The 21,313-nt window shown below is 45.3% G+C and overlaps 1 protein-coding gene across 1 annotated transcript in view; it reads right to left on the bottom strand.

The window, feature by feature from the left end:
• Positions 1-2,631: 2,631 nt before the first annotated feature.
• LCA5 (lebercilin LCA5) overlaps positions 2,632-21,313 on the bottom strand; it is a 57,805-nt gene continuing 39,123 nt past the window's right edge. The window contains exons 7-8 of the mRNA XM_069726458.1: positions 19,047-19,230; positions 2,632-4,180 (exon numbers count right to left, since the gene is read on the bottom strand). Of these exons, the coding sequence (XP_069582559.1) occupies positions 3,405-4,180; positions 19,047-19,230 (960 nt within the window). The 3' untranslated portion in view covers positions 2,632-3,404. The remainder of the gene's footprint in view (positions 4,181-19,046; positions 19,231-21,313) is intronic.

The following is a 21,313-nucleotide window of genomic DNA, read 5'->3' as shown; positions in this document are numbered from 1 at the left end:
GCGCGATTTTTTGATACATGTAGCGTCTCCAATTTTCGTGATCTGGGGTCAGGTGAGAGCTTACTTTTTGCGTGCCGAGCTGACGTTTTTAATGATACCATTTTGGTGCAGATACGTTCTTTTGATCGCCCGTTATTGCATTTTAATGCAACGTTGCGGCGACCAAAAAAACGTGATTTTGGCGTTTTGATTTTTTTTTTCGCTACGCCATTTAGCGATCAGGTTAATCCTTTGTTTTTATTGATAGATCGGGCGATACCAAATATGTGTATTTTTGATTTTTTTTATTGTTTTATTTTGATTGGGGCGAAAGGGGGGTGATTTGAACTTTTATATATTTTTTATTTTTTTTATATTTTTAAACACTTTTTTAATTAAATTTTGGCATGCTTCAATAGCCTCCATAGGAGGCTAGAAGCATGCACTACACGATCGGCTCTGCTACATAGAGGTGAAGTACAGATCACCTCTATGTAGCAGAAATGCAGGTGTACTTTGAACGCCGACCACAGGGTGGCGATCAAAGCAATCGGCCATCAACAACCATAGAGGTCTCAAGGAGACCTATGGTTGTTATGGCAATGCACCGCTGACCCCCAATCATGTGACGGGGGCCAGCGGTGCGATCACGTCCGGCCGCGCAGCCGGGAGAGCTAGTTAAATGCCGCTGTCATCGCTTGACGGCGGCATTTAACTAGTTAATGGGCGCGAGCGGATCGCGATTCCGCTCGCGCTCATTGCGCGCACATGTCAGCTGTACAAAACAGCTGACATGTCGCGGCTTTGAGGTGGGCTCACCGCCGGAGCCCACCTCAAAGCGGGGTACTATTCCGTCAGCTGGCAGAAAGGGGTTAAGGGCATAAAAATTCAAAGTTTGAAAATTGCAAAACTTTAAAAATTTCCGGCATATTTGTTTTTTCATAAATAAATCGCAAGTAATATCGAACAAATGTTACCACTAACATGAAGTACAATATGTCACGAAAAAACAATCTCAGAATCAGCGGGATCCGTTAAAGCGTTCCAGAGTTATAACCTCAAAGTGACAGTGGTCAGAATTGTAAAAATTGGCATTAAGTACCAAATTGGCTCTGTCACTAAGGGGCTAAATTAGTAGATATGCGCAGTAAGCTGGGTTTACGCAGTTACTACGCATGTGACTAATCATTAGATGCGGTTTTACCGCATCTAATGATAGTCTATGGGAAATTTACGGTGCGGTGATGGAGCGTCGCCGCATTGTAGACAAACATGCTGCGTTCTGGAAAGATGCGCCACATGTCCGTTTCCGCTGGTCTGCTGCCTGCATCTTTTAACGCATAGTGGAGACAGGATTTCATGAAATCCCCTCCACTATGCTGTAACATCTGGACGCTGCGTGTTTGACGCTGCAGCTGTATGCAACATCAAACACGCAGCGTTTCCTGACAGTGGAAACATACCCAGAGCAAAGTGCTGCAGTGATCACCGGATGATGATGGGTTGACAGAGACCCCAGAGGTCTGCCATTATTCCACACAGGAAGAGTGGCCTTATGGACTGTCACCGATACACTGACATGCAAACTTTTCTTCAGAGCACTAAGTATTCCAAAGAATTATGTAAACATTTGAAGATTCACAGCGTAATGTCCCCTAGTGAGACAAAAATCTATAACATTATACGGATATAGACAGCCGCAAGGGTATTTTTAACACATGTATTTGGGGCTTAAAATTATTTTTTGCAATTGGGGTTCATTAAAAATAATGTTGCAGTTTGCCTTCTATATCTGCAATGTTGGATTGTCCATTGACTGACAGCAAAATGAGTTATCAAAGAATCAGTCAGAGAGGTGTCTATTCTGCCATTTTCCAAGCTCATCTCTGCTGATTTGTAACCACAGACGGCATCAAAATGGAGCTGTACTTTGTGGCCAAATCAGATGAGAGGAGCTCAGAAAAAAAGCCAAGTGTTATAAACTGACCGGTCAGAACAAACTGGCTGACTGATTCTCAGTTAACTCATTCAGCAGCCAGCAATATACAAGGAAATAAAGCGCCTGTAAAAGCCAAACAGTGAAAAATTGTTAATGAAACCCAATAGCAAAACATGATCTTAAGCCCAAAATATACAAATTTAGATTGAAATAAAATTGTCCCTAATGGTGTATAGCCTTCATGCCCCCTAAAATGACACTAATAAAACTAGAACTAAAAGTGCGACTACTAAATAGCATAAAAGGGCATGTAAGCAGGCAAGTGCTGAGAGTAAATGAGATGCAGATGGTAGATTCAGTATGAGAAGAACCTTACCACTCCACCCGGGGAGGCCAGAACACAGTCATAATAATCCAGAAATGTAATACAATAGTGCTGGACAAAGGTCAAGGCCCCCAATACATATTCACTAGGTACAAAATTACAGAGGCTCAAATTTATTCAAACAATATTCTCTTTTTACATCTGCTTGTAATATCAGAGGCCGCACAGTTTAGGCCGGCAGTGCAGCCATGCAACAAGGCCCGAACTGCACGATGTCTCTCCCCGCCGGCAAACATGAAGCCAGGAGGCAGAGGAGTGGTGCATTCTGGGAGAAGGATCATGAGACAACCCCTTTAAAGTTAATATTATGTTGACAGAATAAGCCACGTTCATTCATAGTATCATTTATTAACCTCTTCAGTTAACGATTGTACATTTTTCAGCATTCCTTTTACATTCAGTTTGAACAAAATGTCAGCATTGATCATATAATTTAAGTTTACAATATACATACGGATTAGAACTTTTACAGAATTTACGCCCCAGGTTAAACAAATCATTTATTTATAAATGTAGCACAATGAAAAAGCGATAGGTTGTCCGGCTGTCAGTTTAGTGCTGGCTTTTCAGCTACAGTTCAGAGTAGCAAACCAGGATGCATCTGCCAAATGGGGTAGGTGGTCATTACTATAATCAAAGTGCAATTATAACAGGTGTGTGATGATTCACATAACCTATTAATATTGTACTGAACCGTATTTAACACATTCCAGTCAAACTATGGATATGAATCTTCAGAATTAAAAATAATAATTTAAGAAAATTACTTAAGAAAAACGGTAAATAAAAAATACACATTTTTTTAAAAGTGAGTCTGTCAGGATGATTTTACTGGTGAAACCAGTGGTATGGCATCATTTCTACTATAGGTCCAAATAAAGCGAGGCATGTAGTAATACACCCAGAGCAACGACATGCCCTCAATGCGCTTCCAGGCTTGACTTCTCAGCGCTGGCACACTGGTCCACTACAGAACAGGAATCATTTTTATTGCTGTACCAGGACTACAGGATACAGCCAAAACACTAGTGTCAGGAAATCGTCCCGACAGATTGCCTTTACACAACCCTTACATCTGGAAAAGGCAAGTTTACATCATTTCTATAGCGCTAATTCTTCGATATCATCTTCCACAGAGTTAACAGCATTGACCGCCGTCCGTCCTGGTGTGTTCTGCATGCGACCTCTACTGGAACTTGACATTTTCCCATTCCCAGATAAGAAATGATCACCTTTCCCTTTGATTTTGCTGTTTTGTTCCCAAGGTAAAGTGCTGCTTGAGTCCTGATGTGAGATTCTGCTGCTGTTTGAACTGGGTCCATCTTGGTGGCCAAATTTGTGAACGGAAGGCAACGTAGCATTAGAAGTGTTTCCAAAAAGCTGCTCCATTAAATTAGTTTTTTTGTCTTTTTGTATGTCCAGCTTTGAAGTGCTTATAATCGGCTCCTCCAAGACTTCCTTCCTTTGATTATTAACAGTTGATCTTCCCCTTCCAAAAGATGGAGTGTAACTTCCGAATGTGAACTCCCCATTGGTATCTCCTGTGTTAGAATGACTCTGGACATCTCGTTTTGATTCTCGTCCTCCCTGGACTGGAAGGCCATTGAACAGGTTGTCCGTCGCCTCCGAGAATTTGTATGTTGTAGGCTTTGAATCCATCATGTCGGTCTTTATTGAATTATTTGTAAGAGGTGTTGGAGCAGGTCTAGAGTTGTCAGAATAAAACGGGTCATGGTTTTCGCTGTCAATTTCAAACATTTTTGCCAATAACAGCTCCTTCTTAAGCCTTTCTTCTTCATTTTTGTTTCCTTCTTTTATAATTGTATCTTTATTTAAGAAATCTTTCTTCTTCCTTTCAAATTCTTCATTTTCAAATTCTGCAAGGGGAAAAAAAAGAAAGATACATTTGGATGCACCACACATAGAAATAGAAAGTCTGTTAGATTAGCCATTTAGAGAGAGGTCTTAACAAAATGTCTAATTTGCAATAAGAATTTTTATTGGGAGAAATTGCAGTGAAAGCTATCATGCAGTGGTCTGACAAAAATGGATGTATAGAACTGATCTGTGTGGATGTGTTATACATTTTCTGGTGTACTTGCAGTAAAATATATATATATATATATATATATATATATATATATATATATATATATATATATATATATATATATATATATATATATATATATATATATATATATATATATATATATATATATATATATATATAGTAAAAGGGATGGAGCTCAACTTAAAGATGCACTCCTTCCATCAAAATTTGTATCCTCTTGATATATTGCAGTCATCATATTCTGCAGCACCATGTGCTTACAATTGCTCATTTTGCCCTTCTACCCACTTAGTTATTCTCTTTTCCATTAGGTCGATGACATCACGTGATTAAAAACGGACTAGCTGGGGGGCGTGGCCTAGCGAGCGATGTGAGCGGACGTGCGACGGATCTCTCTCCCCGCACCGCTCCTAAATCCTCACCCTTGAAGGCGCCGCCGAGCGCCGAAAACCGGGCGAAGTTGCTCCGCAGGACCCCTGGGCACGGAGGAGAGTGCCGGAGGCAGCGAAAGGAGAAGAGCGGTAATGCCGCGCAAAAGACAGTCAGCGCCCGCGGCTGGCGCGAAAATCCAAGATGGCGCCGTGGCAGAGGAGGAGGCGGCCAGAGCCAGCACCGCATACCGCCGGAGGCTTGAGGTAATCGCCCAGCTGGAGCGGTTTGCTCGGACAGAGGAGGGGGGTGCCCTGCTGCTGGGCCCTGAGGAAGTCCCGCAGAGACAGGAGAGAGGAGGGGATGACACCCTCAGTGTGGTGGAGGAGCGGCTTTCTCTAGGGAAGAGGCAGGAGATGCAAGAGACAACTAACATGTCACCCACCGCCAGTCCAGTGCAGGCTAAGGACTCTGAGGGTGCGCAGCAATCAAACGTGGGGGAACCTACACTGCAGGACATTTTCTCAGTCGTTATACACTGCAAATCTGCCCTGGCTGCGCTGAACCTAAGGGTAGACGATTTAACAGTTGAAATGAAGTCCCTTAACTCTGCTATGCGTAAAGTGGAGAAAAGAGTGGAGGTGGTGGAGGAGCGCGTGGGCAGTGTGGAAGATCAGACAAATGAACTGTTGAAAAGAGAAAAGAGATACATTCAGCGCATTGCAGAACTGGAATTTAAAACAGATGACCTGGAAAATCGTTCCCGTAGGAACAATCTAAGAATAATTGGGGTGCCGGAGAAGGTGGAGGGGAATAATCCTACGGAATACATTGAGGCATGGCTCAAAAACTCGGTGGGAGGAGCAGACCTTACCAACCACTTTTCCGTGGAAAGGGCCCATAGAGTCCCCACCCGGCCCCTGCCGCCTGGATCCCCCCCTCGAGCTCTGCTGGCAAAAATTTTGGACTATCGGGACCGGGAAACCCTACTAAGGAAGGCCAGGATCAGTGACGGACTGAGCATAGACGGAAATCGGATCTCCATTTATCCGGACTACTCGGCATCGGTGCAGAAACTGAGAATGAGGTTCGGCGAGGTCAAGAGGCGGCTCCGAGACCTGGACCTAAAATATTCGATGTTATACCCGGCTAAGCTCAGGGTGGTGGCGCTGGACCGTGTTCATTTTTTCCAGAACCCGGAGGAGGCTATGCACTGGCTAGATACCAATACTAAGAAAATTGGCGTGGATCGGAGCCGATGAGACTGACGCTGAGACTTCGTCACTCATTTGTTTATACCCCCTGATGGTGATTTTTGAACTTGTCTTACAGAATGCACCTAAAAGTTTGAAATAGTGTGCTCGGCGGCGCAAAGAATATTTCATGTTGATAGCGGTGGGAGGGGGAGAGATGGACTGCAAGGGGCTCAGTTCTAGGTTGTATCAAGAGCTCTCAGTTCTCATACAGAGAAAGAAAGTTTGTACTAGTTGAATTCTATTGAGTTTTAGATGGGGAAGTTGGGAAAGGGGGATGGGAGGGGGTGGGGGGGTGTCGGGGGAGACCTGAAGGAGACTGCTCTAACTCATTGTTTTTTCTCTAGAAAATGGGAGGGGACGTTAATATTATAAGCTGGAATGTTAGGGGGTTAGCGGACGCCACTAAGCGCGCGGCAATATTTCAGTATCTTCTGAAACAGAGGCCCTCGGTGATCTGCCTGCAAGAAACCCACCTAGTGGAGGAAAAAGTTGATATATTACAGAAACGGTGGGTGCGCAAGGCGTATCATTCGACGTTCTCTAGTTACGCGAGGGGAGTGTCAGTCTTAATTCACACTAATACCCCATTTGAGGAAGTTGAGGTTAAAATTGATACGGATGGTCAATACGTTTTGCTAGTGTGTAAAATCTTTGACTGTTTAATGTGCATAGTATCATTGTATATACCTCCGCCATACTCTGGAAGGAAGATCCAGGACATATTGGAGGCTATAAGAGGTTGGGATGGGATCCCCCTTCTGGTGGTGGGTGATGTAAACAATATAGCAAATGACCACTGGGACAAGAGTAACCACGCATCACAGCGCAGGGACGGTAATGACACTCCCTTTGGTAACTATCTCAGAGAAATTGGTTGGATTGATTTATGGAGGGTCCGCAATGCCAATACATATTCCTATTCCTGTTACTCGACTACATACGGCTCGATGTCAAGAATTGATGTTGCCTTGGGTAACGATAGGATGAACGAACTGTTAAACGGGGTGGAATATAATCCCAGGATTTTATCAGACCATAGCCCAGTTCGGGTCTCTCTAAAGTTGTCAGGTCAGGTTGGTTTGAGGAGGGCGGGTTGGAAAATTCACCCAGTCTGGCTACAAATTTTGGACATGGCAAAGGTGGGAGTAGAGATAGAGGAATTTTTCAAAATTAATGAAGGGAGCGCGGAATGCCATGTAGTGTGGGACACCATGAAAGCTTATTTAAGGGGAATTTTGTTTAGGGATATCTCAAGACATAAGACAAAGACCAAAGAGCGGGATCAGGGCGTTTTAGAGGAGTTGAAAGCAGCAGAGGCGGCATTGGGGGAACATCGTACCGGGGAATCTCAGAGTCGTATGAGGGCAGCTCAGCGGGAGGTCGATCAGTTATTTTTGAAAAAGGCGGAGAGGTTGAGGGCCTTCCAGAGAGAAACTTTCTACTCGGAGGGGGAGAAAGTGGGGCATTTGCTCTCGGTAGTGGCATCCGCGCAAAGAGACTCTTCACATGTTTACTCTATTAAGACGGAGGAGGGAACGTTGGTTACTCAGGGGGAGCAGATCCTGGAAGTGTTCAGGAAATTTTATGGAAAATTATATACGTCCAGTGTGGAGAAGGGATCCGAGGATATGGAGAGGTACTTGGAAGAAATTGATATGCCCCGGTTGAGTAGAGAGGAGTGTGAATTATTGGAGGAACCGATTGGGGAGGAGGAACTGGGGGTGGCTTTGGCAGGTGTTGCGGGGGGTAAGGCCCCGGGAGCGGACGGCATTCCAGCTGAGGTTTATAAGACCTTGAAAGAAACTCTGTTGGCCAGGCTGGTGGGGGTGTACAATAGCTCGCTGGAAAGAGGGGAGTTGCCTTTGTCGATGAGAGAGGCTATAGTGGTGGTTAACCCTAAAGCTGATAAAGATCCACTGATGCCAGAATCCTATAGACCAATTTCACTATTGACTGCCGATATTAAGATTTTGGCAAAAGCCTTGGCAAATAGGTTGAGTAGGGTGATAGACAAATTGGTGCACCCTGACCAGTCAGGCTTCATGCCTAACAAGTCAACGGCAATCAACCTGAGAAGGTTGTTCTTAAATTTACAAATCCCTTCAGATAATGCTGGCAAACGGGTTGTGGCATCTTTGGACGCCCACAAAGCCTTTGACTGTGTGGAGTGGAGTTATCTGTGGACAGTGTTGGAACGTTTGGGGTTTGGACCTAGGTTCATCTCATGGGTGCGGCTGCTGTATTCTTCCCCGGTGGCAAAGGTAAGGGTGAATGGCGTCCTCTCTGAGACTTTCTCTTTGTCTAGGGGGACTAGACAGGGCTGTCCTTTGTCCCCACTGCTTTTTGCCCTGGCGGTGGAACCCCTTGCTGCAAAAATTAGAGGTTCCCGGGAGGTGAGGGGATTTATGTACGGTGATTCGGAAGAGAAGGTAGCGTTATACGCAGATGATATTTTGCTCTTCTTGGAGGATTCGGGGGAGTCCCTGACAGGGGCGGAGGCCATTATTGAAGAATTTGGGAGCTACTCTGGCCTGAGAATCAATTGGGAAAAGTCCAATATGATGTTAGTGGATGGGGATTATGAGAATAGTGCTATGAGGGAAATCTCATGCAAAGTTGAGGTTGGTGGATAAATTTAAATATTTGGGGATTCAGATTGCGTTGCCTCTGACGAGTTTTGAGGAACTAAATTTGGCGCCACTACTGCGGAAGATACGTATTAAGGTTCAGGCGTGGAAAAAGTTACACTTATCGGTCATTGGTAGAATAAATCTAATAAAGATGATTGTGATGCCGCAACTTCTCTACGTGCTGCACAACTCCCCTATATGGATATCGCAGAATAGATTTCGGAGGATTAGATCTCTATTTGGCGAGCTGATTTGGGGAGGGAAAAGTCCTAGATTTAAACAGGAAATCCTACAAAGACCAAAGACGGAGGGGGGAGTGGCACTACCCAACCCATGGTTATATTTTTTGGCTTCACAATGTCAGCATTTTAGGGGATGGGGTGTGGAATCGGGTTGGGAGCGGACACCCTGCAGTCTGAGGAAACTGATTGGGTCAAGGGTACTAGTTGAGGGTTTGGAGGGTGGGCATTTCCGAGAGAAGGGGACTAAATTTTGCACTGTTAGGCTCATCCATAAGGTTTGGGACAAAGTTAAAGGAATTAGGGGTGTGAAGGCACTTACTAGGTTTTCGCCCATATGGAATAATTGTCTCTTGCAGGAGTTTAGACAGATGGAGGGATTCCATGTTTGGAAGGGAGCGGGAATTTCTCGGATAAGCCAAGTTTTGCACCAAGGTAGAATTAAGAATTTTGAAACACTACAGGAGGAATTTCAGCTGCCAAGCTCTGAATTGTACCAATACAACCGCATCTCTCATGCATATCGGGCACAATGTAAGAAGGGGCCTATGGAGATCCAGGTGGATCTAATGCTAGATTTTATCCTCATAGGGGAAGGCACGAAGGGGGTGATCTCAGGAATATATGAATTTCTATTTTCCTTTTTAGAGGGGCACCCTATCAGAGCTAGAGCAAAGTGGGAGGCAGACCTGGGGGTGATTGACGGCGATCAGTGGGACTCAATATTGGAATACGTGCCCAGGATCTCGATGAGTGAGCCTGGGAGGCTGTCACAGCTGTTGGTCATTCATAGGGCTTATAGAACTCCGGACATGTTGTATAAAGCTGGTCTAAGACCTAACTCCGAATGCCCTAGGTGCTCGCAGTCCGAGGCGGGTATCCTCCATATGATGTGGCAGTGCCCCAGGCTATCCTCGTTTTGGATCGTGGTGCTAAATAAAGTGGGACTAACATACAAATGTTCGATACCACGGGATCCTTTGGTATGCATATTGGGTTACGTAGAGGAGATTGTAACTGATAACTCGTACAAAACAGTCATTGCAAGATTGCTGTTTATTGCTCGAAAGTTGATCGCTAAGTTTTGGATAAGGGTAGAGCCACCAACGAGAAGAGATTTCATGACACAAGTGGACTATATCGTGGCATTGGAGAAGAGCATTTATTCTAAAAGAAACAAGATGGACCTTTTCAACAAGTTGTGGAACCCTTGGCTCAAGTCGGCGTGATCTGGAGATTGTTTTCTAGTTTTTTGGGTACTCTGCCCCCGTGGGAGCAGTATTGACATGACACCTTCTTGTTCTTGGTTAAGGATAGACGTTTGGGAGGATCTGAGTGGTTCTTCTTGGGTCTCCGGGGATGGGGGGGAGGGGAGGGGAGGGAAGCTGGTTTGGGATTAAAAAGTTTATTGAAAATGCAGAACATATGTATGTACTGTTTACAGTAATGTAATCTCCTTATATTTTTCTTACTGTTTAATAAAAATATTTGATTAAAAAAAAAAAAAACGGACTAGCTGAATCCTTCTAAGCTCTATGTAGAAACAGGAGGTCAATTCTTGCAAAATCATTGGCAGGAGGGGGTGGGGCGGGGGGAGTTGAAGAGAGGGATGACTAATGCAGGGAAAAGAGATTTCCTGTTGCTACAAAGAGCTTAGAGTGATTCAGCTAGTCATTTATTAATCATGGGATGTCATAGACCCAATGACATGGAGTAGAATTTACGGTGTAGAAAGGCAAAAAGAGCAACTGTAAGTACAAAGTGTTATATTATATATTGATTGTAACATGTCAAGAGGATATCAATTTTGATGGCAGTGCTTCTTTAAATTCCAATATGTGTCTTCTCCAAAGGTACTGAACAGGTGGCTAAATTTAAAAGGGAACCTATCAGGAACTTCACGCTGCCCAAACTGCGAGCAACATGAATCACAGCCTGGCTGCACTTTTGCATTCAGGTATATTATTTTGGCATAGTTTGAAGAACCAGATGGGGGCAACAGCTGGAGCAGAGTCTAGTCCAGCTCCGCTCTGCCCTCTGGTCGGCTCGTCACAGAGTTACTACAGGTGATTGACAGGTCTCTTTCTAGCGTGTACACAACAGGTCTCTAGCATGTATATTGACAGGTCTCTCCCAATTTACGCGTGATGGAGACACTTATCAATCACCTCTAGCAATGCTAGTAAGAGGAGGATGGGGGTGTCTCCCTAATTTTTCTGGATCAACAATGTATATTCAAGAGTCCACCGGTGGATTCATAGGCACTACCGGTTTATTGACGTGCAGAATATAGGCCACTTGTTTTTGTCATTGGAGGTACATAACACTGCTTGCTGTATGTCATCTACTGCCTTGTCATCCTGCAACAATTTTAATGGTATGTAACACTGCTTGCTGAATCTTTGCTATAATTCATCTGTTGCAATGTATTCAATACTCACTGCTCTATATCCATGGTTGGGTCACTGTAGATATCTGGTGAAAGGGGTTATAGCATAGAGATGGAGCCAGGTCTAGTGTCTTGGATCATCTATCCATCTTCGGTGCGTTGAGCAGCTGCTAATTTATCCCAAACCAGCTCCCACAATCCCCCTCACCTGACCCTCTAGTGAGCCCTATAAATTTAGAAGCGTTGTAAGGGGTGCACACATGTGGGGTGCATGCATGCATCCCTTCAGCAAAGTATCCCTGTAGCTAAGTATCCAGAAGAAGCAGTTAGTCAGGGCAGGAGTCAGGTATCCCATACTTTGTACTCCCTTTTAGCCATGAGCTTTATTTCTTTCCTCCTGTGTGCCCATACCATCCACATTGAGCGCCCAACCTCCCTCATCAGTAGCGTAGCTACCGGGGGGGGGGGGGGGGGAGGCAGAGGGTGCAGTGGCCCCGATGCACAGAGGGGGCCCACCCGGAGTTACACTACTGTAACGCGTGCCGATACAGTTACATTCTGCGGCAGAGCAGGGAGAATCGATCTCCCTGCTCTGCTGAAATTGGGCCCCTGAGCAGGTGTGGGGGAGGGGGGTGTGTGTTTCGGTGCCAGCAGTGGGCCCCCCCACCCGTCATCGCATGGTCAGCTGTTTTGGCATTTAGCCGATACAGCTGACCGCATTGATGAGGGAAGGAGAGCTGCGCTACGCTCCATCTCTCATCATCCCCCTGCCAGCATCTGACATCACTGACACTGACAGGGGGTAGTGATGACGCCAGTACCCGGCGCCCACTGTCAGATGAGCGGGAGCTTGGAGCACTGCAGGAACAAGGAGGAAGAGAGGCGAGTATTTACTTATTTTATGGGGTGCTGCCTTATACTACAGGGTCTGCCTATGGGGGTGCTGCCTTATACTACAGGGTCTGCCTATGAGGGTGCTGCCTTATACTACAGAGTCTGCCTATGAGGGTGCTGCCTTATACTACAGGGTCTGCCTATTGGGTGCTGCCTTATACTACAGGGTCTGCCTATGGGGGTGCTGCCTTATACTACAAGGACTGCCTATGGTGGTGCTGCCTTATACTACAGAGTCAGCCTATGAGTGCTGCCTTGTGCTATAGCGTCTGCCTAAGGGGGTGCATTATACAATGTAGAGTAAGCCTATGCGGAGTGTATTATACTATATTTAGGACGATCTGGTGCATTATACTATATGGAGGCTATCTAGGGGAGCATCATACAGTGTGGGGATTACAGTGAAGGGGTCATCATACAGTGTTGGAGCCATCAAACAGTTTGGAGGCTAGTAAGGGGCCTGTATACGGTGTGTGTGGTACTATACAGTGAGGGGGCATTATACGGTGTATAAGAGAGCATCATGCTGTGTATAGGGGAGCTGTACAGGGGGGAGACTCGGGACATTATTAAATGTAAAGTGGTCACTTATTGAATAGGGGAACTCAGGTTACTGTGACTGTCAAAGGGGCACACAGTGCATTATTACTTTCTAGGGGGCAAAATGTGGGCACTGTTTTCTAGGGCACTTGCACCTGGTATTACTATATTATAGATTCTTACTTTAGGCACAGAGAACCACACAGCAGGTGCAGTAATAGGGTCACATAGGGCAGCAGCGGCTCAGTATTGGGGTATCAGCAGGATGTGGAGTTTGTGCAGGTTGGGGATAAATGGTGATGTGGCTGGAATATGAGAAGTGAAATGTGTCTTTGTTGTATTCTCTGCAGCTGAGTCATGGCTGGAAGAAGTTGTCATATCGGTCTGTGCCAGATGGAAAAGTGAACGACTCCATCAGAAAGAACATCAGCGGTAAGTTATTATCTGTAACTGTGCTGTGATCTCTTTTATGTTCTGTAGGGCTGGTATCTACCACTGACCATATGGCGTAATATCCATGTTGGTCTTTGTATAGAGATTATCTTCAGTAATAACGCGGTCATCTTCTGAGGTTCTCCTCCACTATTAGGGAGTGTCACCGAGTTGTAATCAAGGTTACCTGGTTAGGGGCCCACTCAATAGCTTCGCCCCTTCCTGAACCACAACCCTAGCTATACCTATGCCCCTCACACATCAGACCCTCTATACTTCCCTCTCCCATATAAAGCTCCCATGCACTTCTCAACTCCATGAAAAACCTCAGCCCATCTTGCCCAAATACATCGCACAAAAAACAGTTCTCATAATTCCAAGAACTACATGCTCTCTTTCTACTGCTACTGATCTCAGGGGATATCTCCTCGAACCCTGGTCCACCATCTCCCAACCTCATCCCCTCCCCCACCTCACATCGAAACCTTACTAACCTGATTAACATTAGTTGCACTCCTTCATCTCCCTCTTTTAAATTGTGCACTATGGAATCCACAGTCTATATGCAGTAAGCTTCCTTTCCTGCACACCTACTTTCTGAACAACTCTTTTAATCTATTGGCCCTCACTGAAACCTGGATTCAGGATTCTGCCACTGTCTCCCCTGCTGCCATTTCCCAAGCCTGGTGGTGGAGTAGGCTTACTCTGGTCCCCACAATGCACTTTCCAGGTCATCCCGCCAATTCCATCTCGCTCATTCCCTTCTTTTGAGGTCCCCACCATCAGGCTCTTCCATCCCCTCTCCCTTAGAGTAGCTGTCATATACCTGCCCCCAGGCTCACCCACCCACTTCCTTGACGATTTCTCTGCCTGCCTGCCTGCCACACTTCATGTCCTCAGAACTATCAACCCTTATTTTGACAGACTTCAATATCCCCATCAACAGTCCCACTTCCACATCTTTATCCCAGCTTCTATCACTAACCACTTCTCTAGGCCTCTCACAGCTCTCAACTTCGAGACACACAAAGACAGTAACACCCTTGACCTGGTTTTTCTCCTACCTAGATAACTTACCACTTCCCCTCTCTGACCACAACTTTCTCTCCTTCACGCTCACAAATCCTCGCCCACCTCAGCACACTCTTACCTACCGCACTTGCAGAAAGTCGTTAACACTCATTCACTTATGGACTCCCTACACCCACCACTGTCCCCAATCTCCTCTTTTTCATGTCCTGATTTGTCTGTACATCACTACAATGACACTCTCAGAAGCACCCTGAACGAAGTAGCGCCCCTCACCTACAGAACCTCCAAACACAGAGTAAAACAGCCCTGGCTCACATTGCAAACCTGATTTCTCCAGCGATGCTCTAGGTGTGCTAAAACGCCTATGGAGGAAAACTCGCACACCAGAAGACTTCATCCACTACAAATTTATGTTAAGGACCTATAACTCAGTCCTTCACCTCGCTAAACAGACCTACTACACCTCCCTGATCTCCTCACTATCTAACAACCCTAAAATACTTTTTGACAACTTTCACTTCCTCCTCAGTCTGAATGCACAGACCCCTATCACAGACATTTGTGCTGATGACCTGGCCTCCCACTTTATAGGGAAAAGAGAGAATATCCGTCAGGAAATCCGCTCCAAGCCATCAAGTGCTGTGACTCCCATCCCTCCCTGCATCTCCCCTGGCTCACTCGCCACATTTGATCCCATCACAGAAGAAGTTTCCAGGCTCCTCTCTTCTTCTCGCCCGACTACATTCACTGCCGACCCCAATCCCTCACATCTCCTCCAGTCTCTCTCTCCAGTTGTCACCACTCACCTAACTACAATCTTCAATCTCTCCCTCTTTCTGGCATTTTCCCTCCTCCTTCAAATACTATTATTACTCCATTATTAAACAAAAACCCTCTCTCAACCAATCCTCAAATACTTACAGATCAGTCTCCAATCTCCCCTTCATCTCTAAACTCTTGCAGAACCTGGTCTACTCCCGCCTTACCTGTTACCTCTCCACTCACTCTCTCCTAGATCCATTACAGTCCAGCTTCCGCCCCCTACATTTGACAGAAACTGCATTCAAAGTGACCAATAACCTTCTGACAGCAAAATTTATCGGTGAACACTTTCTTCTCATTCTTCTCGACCTCTCTACAGCTTTCAACACTGTTGACCACCCTCTCCTACTCTCTAGGCTCCAGTCAATAGGCATAAAGGACACTGCTCTCTCCTGGTTCTCTTCCTATCTTTCTGACCGCTCCTTCAGTGTATCGTTCGCTGGCTCCACTTCGTCTCCTCTTCCTCTAATTGTTGGGGTTCCTATCGGCTGAGTCCTTGGCCCCCTTCTCTTCTCGCTACACGGCCCCAATTGGACAGACCATCAGCAGATTTGGCTTTCAGTACCATCTTTATGCGGATGACACAGCTATACACTTCATCCCCTGACCTTACCCCCACTGTACTACAGAACGCCAGTGACTGACTGTCAGCAATCTCCAACATCATGTCTGCTCTCTATCTGTAACTCATCCTTTCCAAAACTGAACTTCTTCTGCTCGCGCTGTCTACTAACCTCCCTAAATCTGACATCTTCCACTCCATGGGTCGCACCATAATAACGCCTAAGCAGCAGGCGCACTGTCTGGGAGTTATGTTTGACACCAATCTTTCCTTCTTCTCCAATATACAATCTCTTGCCCACTCTTGCCGCTTACACCTAAAGAACATCTCTAGAATCCGCCCTTGTCTCACCATGGAAACAACAAAAACCCTCACTGTGTCGCCCTAATCCACTTACGCCTGGACTACTGTAACGCTCTATTAATTGGCCTCCCCATCAGTAGACTTTCCTCTCTCCAGTCCATACTTAATGCAGCAGCCAGGGTCGTCCATCTGGCTAATCGGTACTCGGACACGTCCGCTCTTCGCCAGTCATTGCACTGGCTGCCCATTCAGTATAGGATCCAATTCAAACTGCTTGTTCTCACCCACAAAGCTCTCCACAGTGTGGCACCCCCCTACATCTCCTCCCTCATTTCTGTTTATTGGCCTACCTGCTCGTTATGCGCTGCAAATGACTTTCGACTAACCTCTCCACTAATCCGTACCTCTACTCTCGGATCCAAGACTTCTCCCGCATTGCGCCAATCCTCTGGAATGCTCTACCCCCAAAAATTAGGACTATCTACAACTTGCACAGTTGTAGGCGCTCATTCCAAACACATCTGTTCAGAGCGGCCTATCACGTTCCCCAATCAAAGTCATTGTGTGGGGTGTGTGTGGCCCATTCACTATCTGAGAATAACCCTCCATTAAACTCTACCGCACCCAACAGCACCACAAATACTGGCTGGTCAGGCAGCTCATGCAGCCCTTATCTATCCCACACTCCCTCAAGATGGCTGGACCATCATTGTAAATACACACCTGTACTTTGTATCTCCCCCACCTCATTGTAGATTGTAAGCTCTCACGAGCAGGGACGTCTTATTTTGCTTGAATTATTGTATTATCTTTAATGTTGCTACTCATGACTGTTGTGTATGGACTGTGAAACTGTAAAGCGCTGCGGAATGTGTTGGAACTATATAAAAAAAAGATAATTATTATTATATCTTCGCTGATCTGCCGAAACGTTTCAGAGAATATCGTACCTGGCTGCAATTGTTCAGCCAAATTGCATTTAATGCTGCATGTGGTTTTAGAAGCATGAGTCACCTACCAGGTTCCCTTCACTAATTATCATACTGTAGTGTACAATATTATGAGACAGTGTTTAACTGGTTTATCATCCAGACAAATTGCCATGTACAGTGGGGCAAAAAAGTATTTAGTCAGTCAGCAATAGTGCAAGTTCCACCACTTAAAAAGATGAGAGGCGTCTGTAATTTACATCATAGGTAGACCTCAACTATGGGAGACAAACTGAGAAAAAAAAATCCAGAAAATCACATTGTCTGGTTTTTTAACATTTTATTTGCATATTATGGTGGAAAATAAGTATTTGGTCAGAAACAAAATTTCATCTCAATACTTTGTAATATATCCTTTGTTGGCAATGACAGAGGTCAAACGTTTTCTGTAAGTCTTCACAAGGTTGCCACACACTGTTGTTGGTATGTTGGCCCATTCCTCCATGCAGATCTCCTCTAGAGCAGTGATGTTTTTGGCTTTTCGCTTGGCAACACGGACTTTCAACTCCCTCCAAAGGTTTTCTATAGGGTTGAGATCTTGAGACTGGCTAGGCCACTCCAGGACCTTGAAATGCTTCTTACGAAGCCACTCCTTCGTTGCCCTGGCGGTGTGCTTTGGATCATTGTCATGTTGAAAGACCCAGCCACATTTCATCTTCAATGCCCTTGCTGATGGAAGGAGGTTTGCACTCAAAATCTCACGATACATGGCCCCATTCATTCTTTCATGTACCCGGATCAGTCGTCCTGGCCCCTTTGCAGAGAAACAGCCCCAAAGCATGATGTTTCCACCACCATGCTTTACAGTAGGTATGGTGTTTGATGGATGCAACTCAGTATTCTTTTTCCTCCAAACACGACAAGTTGTGTTTCTACCAAACAGTTCCAGTTTGGTTTCATCAGACCATAGGACATTCTCCCAAAACTCCTCTGGATCATCCAAATGCTCTCTAGCAAACTTCAGACGGGCCCGGACATGTACTGGCTTAAGCAGTGGGACACGTCTGGCACTGCAGGATCTGAGTCCATGGTGGCGTAGTGTGTTACTTATGGTAGGCCTTGTTACATTGGTCCCAGCTCTCTGCAGTTCATTCACTAGGTCCCCCCGCGTGGTTCTGGGATTTTTGCTCACCGTTCTTGTGATCATTCTGACCCCACGGGGTGGGATTTTGTGTGGAGCCCCAGATCGAGGGAGATTATCAGTGGTCTTGTATGTCTTCCATTTTCTAATTATTGCTCCCACTGTTGATTTCTTCACTCCAAGCTGGTTGGCTATTGCAGATTCAGTCTTCCCAGCCTGGTGCAGGGCTACAATTTTGTCTCTGGTGTCCTTTGACAGCTCTTTGGTCTTCGCCATAGTGGAGTTTGGAGTCAGACTGTTTGAGGGTGTGCACAGGTGTCTTTTTATACTGATAACAAGTTTAAACAGGTGCCATTACTACAGGTAATGAGTGAAGGAAAGAGGAGACTCTTAAAGAAGAAGTTACAGGTCTGTGAGAGCCAGAAATCTTGATTGTTTGTTTCTGACCAAATACTTATTTTCCACCATAATATGCAAAAAAAATGATAAAAAAACAGACAATGTGATTTTCTGTTTTTTTTTTTCTCAGTTTGTCTCCCATAGTTGAGGTCTGCCTATGATGTAAATTACAGACGCCTCTCATCTTTTTAAGTGGTGGAACTTGCACTATTGCTGACTGACTAAATACTTTTTTGCCCCACTGTATGTATTGTAGCTACAGTGAACAAAGAGGATTACACCATGGATTCTACTTTTTCTCAAAATAAAAATTTTGCAATTTGAATTTTTATTCAACAAATTCACACTTTTATCTAGCACTACATATCCTGGCTTCTACTGTCTGATCATGGCAAACATTTTGGAGGTACACAAAACGATATTAGGCAAATATTACTGATCCTGATGGAATTTTGATGACGATCTGTAGCAGCGATTTACAGATTTAAATGGCTGTTTTAGTGTCATAGGTCAGTCTAGGCTGAAACTAATTAAAACTCAGAGTTCGCAGTCCTCATAATTCATAAAATTCTGACTGAGTTAGCATTCATTAATTTCAATATCATCATAGATAATCGTGCAATACCGTCGACTCAAAAATGTGGCATATTTTCACACTGTACAGACAGTATTCATAATTCCATACTTCAGAATGGATAAAGGTGTCAGTTTATATTTCAAGAGGATTCTTACCTTCACGCATTTTCCTTGCCTTGTCCTCCAAGATTCTTTGCTCCTTATTTCTATTCATCCTCTCTTCTTGATCTTGTTTTCGTTCTGCCTGCTCTCGTTCTCGCTTAAGTCTTTCTGCTTCTTGTTTCTCTCTTTTAATCTTTTCTGCCTCCTCTTTGAGCTGCTTTGCTAAATTGTCTTCCCTCTTTGAGAAAACAAAATAGATACTAATGTCAGAGAAGTAGAATTTAATAAAACTGTATTTGGAAACACTTCTCATGCCAAAAGTAGTATCCCAGTTACACATTGTATCGTAAGTTGAATGGTAGATCCACGTTTACTCAGACTTTCTGTAGTTTGAGTTTTTGACAATTGCTCCTCAGCAGCTGTCAATTTTTTTATGGAAATTTTTCTTTTTTCTTTTTCAGGGCTGCAAAGTAAATAGTATTTAGAGATTTAATAGGGAGTAAATGACTACATTTTCTCCCTGTTGTGTTCAACAAAGAGGGAACTAATTTTGAAAATATTTGCAATATTTGCAGGGGGTAAAAATAAATCTGTCTGAATAGTAACAGGAAGGAAGAGAAAAAAAAATGACCATGCATTGTGGATCAGGAGGGGGTTCACCGCATCACAAAAACTATGGCTACCGCCTAGGCCTCATGGTGGCACACAAGCACCAAAATAAAGAGAAGCCAATCTTTGGGTCGTAGATGGGTGCGTTACATTTCATGCAGCAAAACTTACTGAAGGTATAGCTAAGTGTTAAAGAATTTAATGCCATATCTATAGTCATGGCCAAACGTTTTGAGACTAACACAAATTTTTGCTTTTCATGATTTTGCCACTTCAGTGTTTAGATCATTTAGGCTATGTGCCCAAGTTGCAGAATCTATCTATATACATAATTGTCTAAGGGGTACTTCCGTCTGTCTGTCTGTCCTTCTGTCACGTACATTCATTGGTCCTGGCCTCTGTCTATCATGGGAATCCAAGTCGCTGATTGGTCGCCGCAAAACAGCCACGACCAATCAGCGACGGACACAGTCCGGAAGAAAATGGCTGCTCCATACTCCCTGCAGTCAGTGGTCGGCGCCCGCTCCCCGCAGTCACTGTCCCCGGCGCTCCGCAGTCAGTCCCCGGCGCTGCGCTCCCCGCAGTCACTGTCCCCGGCGCCCGCTCCCCGCAGTCACTGTCCCCGGCGCTCCGTTCCCCGCAATGTGTCCCCGGCGCTCCGCTCCCCGCAATGTGTCCCCGGCGCTCCGCTCCCCGCCCTGTGTCCCTGGCGCTCCGCTCCCCGTAGTCAGTGTTCCCGGCGCTCCGCGCACTGTGTCCCCGGCGCTCCGCTCCCCGCACGCTCCATACTCACCTCCGGTCACCGCTAACACAGGGTTAATGCCGGCGGTAACGCATTCCGTTACCGTCGCTATTAACCCTGTGTGTCCCCAACCTTTTACTATTGATGCTGCCTATGCGGCATCAATAGTAAAAGAAAGTAACGTTACAAATAGTACAAAAACAAAAAAACTGCTATACTCACCCTCCGTTCTCCGCTGAGCCGCCCGCCGCCATCTTCCTTTGCCACCCATGCTTTGCGAAATTACCCATAAGACCTAGCGGTCTCGCGAGACCGCTAAGTCATATGGGTAATTTCGCAAAGCATCCTGGGAACGCAAGATGGCGGCAGCCGCGCGCCCATCTGCACAGGATCCCAGCAGGCGGAGAAAAGGGATGCAGAGGAGCAGCGACGAGAATGGTAAGTATGTTCCACTACAAGGGGCCCTCGGATCGTTAGGTGAGTATGTTTATTTTTTATTTTTTGAACCTGTGACATACGTGGCTCGGGAATAGAGTATGTCACTGTGTCATATCCTACGTGGCTCTGTGCTGTACACTACAAGGCTGGGCAATATACTACGTCTACGTGGCTGGGCAATATACTACGTGGCTCTGTGCTGTATACTACGTGGCTGGGCAATATACTACGTAAATGGCCAATATACTACGTGACTGGGCAGTATACTACGTCGCTGTGCCATATACTACGTGGCTGGGCAATATACTACGTGGCTCTGTGCTGTATACTACGTGGCTGGGCAATATACTATGTAAATAGCCAATATACTACGTGGCTGGGCAATATACTATGTAAATAGCCAATATACTACGTGGCTGGGCAATATACTACGTGACTGGGCAATATACTACGTGGCTGGGCAATATACTACGTGGCTGGGCAATATACTACGTGGCTGGGCAATATACTACGTGGAAATGCATATTCTAGA

The sequence above is a fragment of the Ranitomeya imitator genome, chromosome 5, assembly GCF_032444005.1.
Source record: "Ranitomeya imitator isolate aRanImi1 chromosome 5, aRanImi1.pri, whole genome shotgun sequence".
Lineage (NCBI taxonomy): Eukaryota > Metazoa > Chordata > Amphibia > Anura > Dendrobatidae > Ranitomeya > Ranitomeya imitator.
This window is presented reverse-complemented; position numbering and strand designations above follow the sequence as displayed.